The sequence below is a fragment of the Octopus bimaculoides genome, chromosome 1 (genome assembly GCF_001194135.2).
Source record: "Octopus bimaculoides isolate UCB-OBI-ISO-001 chromosome 1, ASM119413v2, whole genome shotgun sequence".
NCBI classification, from domain to species: Eukaryota; Metazoa; Mollusca; class Cephalopoda; order Octopoda; family Octopodidae; genus Octopus; species Octopus bimaculoides.
In genome coordinates, this window is record NC_068981.1 from 30,231,115 (window position 1) to 30,236,634 (window position 5,520).

Consider the following 5,520-nt stretch of genomic DNA (forward strand, 5'->3'; position numbering starts at 1 on the left):
AAATGTTTCCTGATCATAAATTAACTAATTTAAATTTTATATTTGCTGCTAATATCATAGTAATTTATATGTTGTTGTTGGCACTCCGTCGCTTACGACGTCGAGGGTTCCAGTTGATCCGATTAACGGAACAGCCTGCTCGTGAAATTAACGTGCAAGTGGCTGAGCACTCCACAGACACGTGTACCCTTAACCTAGTTCTCGGGGATATTCAGTGTGATCAGGCTGGCCCTTTGAATTACAGGAAGAAAGAGTGAGAGAAGGTTGTGGCGAAAGAGTACAGCAGGGTTCGCCACCATCCCCTGCCAGAGCCTCGTGGAGCTTTAGGTGTTTTCGCTCAATAAACACTCACAACGCCCAGTCTAGGAAGCGAAACCGCGATCCTACGACCGCGAGTCCGCTGCCCTAATCACTGGGCCATTGCGCCTCCACAGTAATTTATAAAACCAGTAAAGAAAGTTTATTTAATGAAAGAAAGGGAGACAACTGCTGCTATTCCTTATTTATCTCTCTTAGTCAGCTTCTTCCTTAACTGTTGCGCCCTCTAGTAGGAAGGAAGTGTAAATTATATTCCAAGGGAGTTAAAACCTTCCTTTTTAGCTTTGGCCACCATATTGTACGCACGTACAACGTGGTCTGTTGTCGAGAAAAGTCAGTATATACTGGACTTTTGCTGCTGAGACTGAACCAGACTTGGTGAAATCGTTGTCTTACTATAGCAGGAACTAAATATTTGCGAAAATGACAAATACAAAAGGTTATCGTCGCGGTACTCGGCACATGTTTGCCAGGAGATTCCGCCGCCATGGAGTCCTTCCTCTGTCTACTTATATGAAAGTCTACAAACGTGGCGATTTGGTCGATGTTAAAGGTGATGGAGGTGTACAAAAAGGTATGCCACATAAATCTTACCACGGTCGTACGGGTCGAGTCTTCAACGTAACACAACACGCCGTCGGTGTGATCGTCAACAAACGAGTGAAGCATCGCATCATCCCAAAGAGAATCAACCTGAGAATCGAACACGTGAACCCATCCAAATGTCAAGAAGATTACCGTAAGAGAATCGTCGAATGTAGTAAACTGAAAGCTGAAGCAAAAGCTAAAGGAGTCCGCGTTTGTTTGAAGAGACAGCCTGCAGGTCCTGTAAAAAGGCACTTTGTATCAATTGCTAAAAATAAGCCCACAGTCTTGGAACCAATCCCCTATGAATTCGTGGCATAAATCTTACAGGGAACACTTCGATAAAAGGAAGTAAGTTGATGTGTTGAATATATATATATATGTATGTATAAGATATTCCCATCGTATTATCGAACTGGATTTTATACTGTTGTCTATCAAGAGAAAGATGAACGAACTAAATATCTTTACTGACTGACTATAATCTGCCAAAACAGATACACTGCTTCCTTTTATATTACAAATAAATGTTTGAAGTGAACCAAACATGTTGGTTTGTATTGATTTTTAAAAATTTTCTTTTGCTAGTTTGTATGTGTAAACGGTTGAAGAGGAATACACGAGTAGATATATATGGAAAAAAGACAAAGTAGAAAATGCAGCTGGTATACCCAGATTACATATACTCCATCTCCACCATAGATTTTTGAAAAATTAAATTTTGGTAAATTTAAAAGAAAAGTCTTTTTAAAGACATATTTGTATAGTATTCAAGTAACAGCGGCATTTTTCTTGCTTCTGCCTGTCTCTGTTTCACTTGTTAACTCTTGTGGGTTCGAAGAATGACTGCTATATATATATATATATTTATATATACACACACACACACATATATATCAAATATATTGCCTGTAACTTTAGTTAGTCCACCACGTGGATGAATCCGAATTATTTCCCCCTTCTCAAGTGGCTCTTCTGTTAACTTCCGTTTATCTTTGTAACCGTTCCATTTTCAGCTTTGTCTAATTCTTTATCTCCTGCATATTTAAATTTATTTTGTTTTTACTTAATATTTCAGTAAATTGATGGGAAAGCAATGTAAGTGAAATTGGGGGAACAACAATAACGGAGAATGTAAATAGGACAGAGAAAACTACGTCCCATTTTCAAAAAAAAAAAACATGCGCTAGTTTCTTTCTCATAATGAATCTTAACGCTATGGAAACAAATGGGACAACTTATTTTCTGCACTTATACTGTACAATATGTATAGACATATATATATATGACACTTGAATACGTTTTGAAAATAGTGTATATATGTGCGTATGTACACTTTATATCAAGTGGCGTAACGTAGGTTGGCGCCTTGTGCAGTAGTCAAATTGACCGCTCTTAGACATTACGTGGCGAAGGTAAAGAATACGCACATCTAGTGATAAGTGCGGAAAATTCTGAGTATTTCGCCCGTCTTTAAAATATATATACATGTTCTTGGATTTTACCCCACGTTTCAAACTGAATCAATATGGATTTAAAAAGAAGCTACTCAATTCGATTATTTCGTCCAATTTCTGTTTAGGGTTTTCAAAGCTGTTTCCTCGTAAGGCATCAACCGTATCCACGGTTTTGTTTGATTCCCTCATTTCATGGGAGAAGGCGATATTCAGTCGATATCGTGAACCTTGCCTCCCATTATAAGCGCATGGATCACATGTTCAACTGGGAAACAACAACCCGATTGTCTTACAGCATTCTATAGGGTAGTCTTGTTCATAATTTCCGAATAAATTCTTCACGTATTTCAACATGAAATGGTAGTTTATATTTAGTCATGTCATTAGGACCTTCGAAACTTTAAAGTATATTATAATGGTAGCTGCTGTGGGGATCAGGAATATATTTACATACACAGGCGTAGACATGACTGGTTATGAAGCTCGCATCCCAACCACATGGCTTTGTTCAGTCCCACAGTGAAGATAGTGCTTTCTACGACAGCTTCAAGCCGACCAAATCCTTCTCAGTGAATTCACTAGGTGGAATTTGAAAGAACAACATCGTATTTATGTGTGCTTACATTTTAGCTCTTTGAAAGTTGCTTACTATGTGGTGGTGTCACTTTTGTCCAAACTGTTCGCAGACTTTGTGTCTTCGGAGTGTGAAAAAGATCATTTACTTGAAAAACAGGTAAGGGTTAGTAACAGTCCCTCAATATATTGTGTTAACAACGGAAAGCGAGTGAACGCGAACGCATTTCACATCAAGGTAAGAAGCCAAAATTGTCTTTCATAGAACAAATAGGCATTAATTGGAGACTTGATTGTAAAGCTGAATGCTGAGGTTTTTTACATGAATGTGTTTAGAAATATATTTATTTCTATTTCTTTGTAGCATTGAAGAAATTTTGAACATAATCTGCCTCCTGTTAATTAGTTTACTGGCAAGGCTATTTAGTTGGTGGAAAATGGTACTTAATGAATTACTTTAGTGGCCTTTTCTTGTTCGTATTAGTTTTGTACATCTCCCAAATGAAACCTATGCCAGTCATCTGTGTACAAGATTTCAAAAACCTATAGGAAACTGGTAAATTTTGATAGATATAAGTTGATCATCAGCATTTTGACATCCACTTTTCAATACTTGAATGGGTCAGACACATACAGGTTTCCTACAACCAAATCTCCTTTCTATTACCAACTTATCTGTTTCTAAGCAAGGTAATATTTCCCTATGGCCAGACACACAGAATATTGGAAATGAATGACTGCTTGTATGATAGTAACATTACTTTGTAACTGCCACATGATGTCAAGACAGGGATGGACACACACAAAAGGCTTTTTCAGTTAAAGCTTAGGTTGGTCCGGGGCTATTGGAGAAGATACTTGCACCTGGTGAAATTATCTTCTGTAGCCCCAGGCTGACCAAAGCCTTGTGAGTGGATTTAGTAGATAAAAACTGAAAGAAGTCACTCCATCGTCGTTTAACGTCCGTTTTCTATGCTGGCATAGGTTGGACGGTTTGACTGAGGGCTGGTGAACCAGAAGGCTGCACCAGGCTCCAATCTGATCTGGCAAAGTTTCTACAGCTGGATGCCCTTCCTAATGCCAATCACTCAGAGTATATGTGGGTGTGTGCTTGTGTCACCATTGTACTAGTAGTATCTTTCATTTACATTCTTCTGTGAAGACTTGTCTAGCCACAGGAGAAATAATGCCTTGTTTGGAAACAAGGGAGGGTTGTTGACAAGAAGGTATCCAACCATAGAAAATCTGCCTCAATGAATTCTTTCTGACCCATGCTTGCATGGAAAAGTGGACATTAAAATTATGCTTATTTTGGGTCTAAGTATTTTTGAAGCTTGTTATCTTACTCAGCTACAACTGGCTGAAAAATCTGCTCACTGCAAGCCCTTTCCAACCACACAGATACTGTGAGGAAGATAAAGACATTTTAGAATTTTAAAGACAAACTATCCCAAAACCAAATAATTTACTGTACACTACATGTTTTGGGTTGTTACAATCAATTATGGTAAGAAAATACTTATGGGCATCTCTCAAACTATTAACCATTTTACAGAGGTAAATATCCTCTTCCTTGTATAGGTCATCTCATAAATGATATATACATATTGTCATAATTTTATCCACTTTTTCTATGCTTACATGTGTCAGATGGAGTTCATTGAAATAGGATTTTTATAACCAGCTGTCCTTGTCACTAACCTTTACCTATTTCAAAATAAAGTAAGATTTTTCGGTAATCACTCGGATTGAGCCTCAGAATTGTCAGTTTCTGTGGAAAGTTTATTCATTTACTTTTGAGGTGTCGAAGTGGAAGAAGAAGCTAATGGGTGTGTATATGAGTGTGAGCATGTTCTGTTTTATGTATTTGTATTCACTGACATGTTTGATAAAAACTGTTGCATTTTAAATATGCAAGGCTTTTCTGAAGTCCAAAATGCGACGCTGTTTTTGTTAGCATGTGTGTGTTAGTGGGTGGCATTAATGAAGATGTTGCGTGTTAATTTAATGTGTTAAATTTAACTTTATTAATGTATCTCAGATATATACAAGTGATATAGCCAAGTGAGACCTAAAGCCAAAGCCTCTGCCAGGATGCATCGCTTGCGAAGACCTGTTGAGGCAAGTGAAATCTAATCAATTTCGACGGATGGCACCCATGCCAACATCGTCTCCTTCATTGGAAACAGAAACTCGGCTTGCGAAGACCTTTTGAGGCAAGCAAAATCATGGTAGCACGTGTAAGGACATTCAAGTGAGATCGTTGCCAGTGCCACTGGACTGGCTCCCATGCAGGTGGCACGTAAAAGACACCATTTCAAGCGTGGCCGTTGCCAGTACCCGCCTGACTGGCCTTCGTACCAGTGGCATGTAAAAGCACCCACTACACTCTCGGAGTGGTTGGCGTTAGGAACGGCATCCAGCTGTAGAAACTCTGCTAAATCAGATTGGAGCCTGGTGTAACCACCTGGTTCACCAGTCCTCAGTCAAATTGTCCAACCCATGCTAGCATGGGTTGGACGATTTGACTAAGGACTGGTGAAACTGGATGGCAAAACCAGGCTCCAATCTAATTTGGCAGAGTTTC

The 5,520-nt window shown here is 38.8% G+C and overlaps 1 protein-coding gene across 1 annotated transcript; it reads left to right on the forward strand.

Moving 5' to 3' along the window:
• The first annotated feature begins 581 nt into the window (after nucleotides 1-581).
• LOC106870017 (60S ribosomal protein L21-like) lies at nucleotides 582-1,449 on the forward strand. Its single transcript, XM_052965931.1, has one exon. The coding sequence runs from the start codon at nucleotides 742-744 to the stop codon at nucleotides 1,222-1,224; it is 483 nt and encodes a 160-aa protein (XP_052821891.1). The 5' UTR covers nucleotides 582-741; the 3' UTR covers nucleotides 1,225-1,449.
• Nucleotides 1,450-5,520: the final 4,071 nt, after the last annotated feature.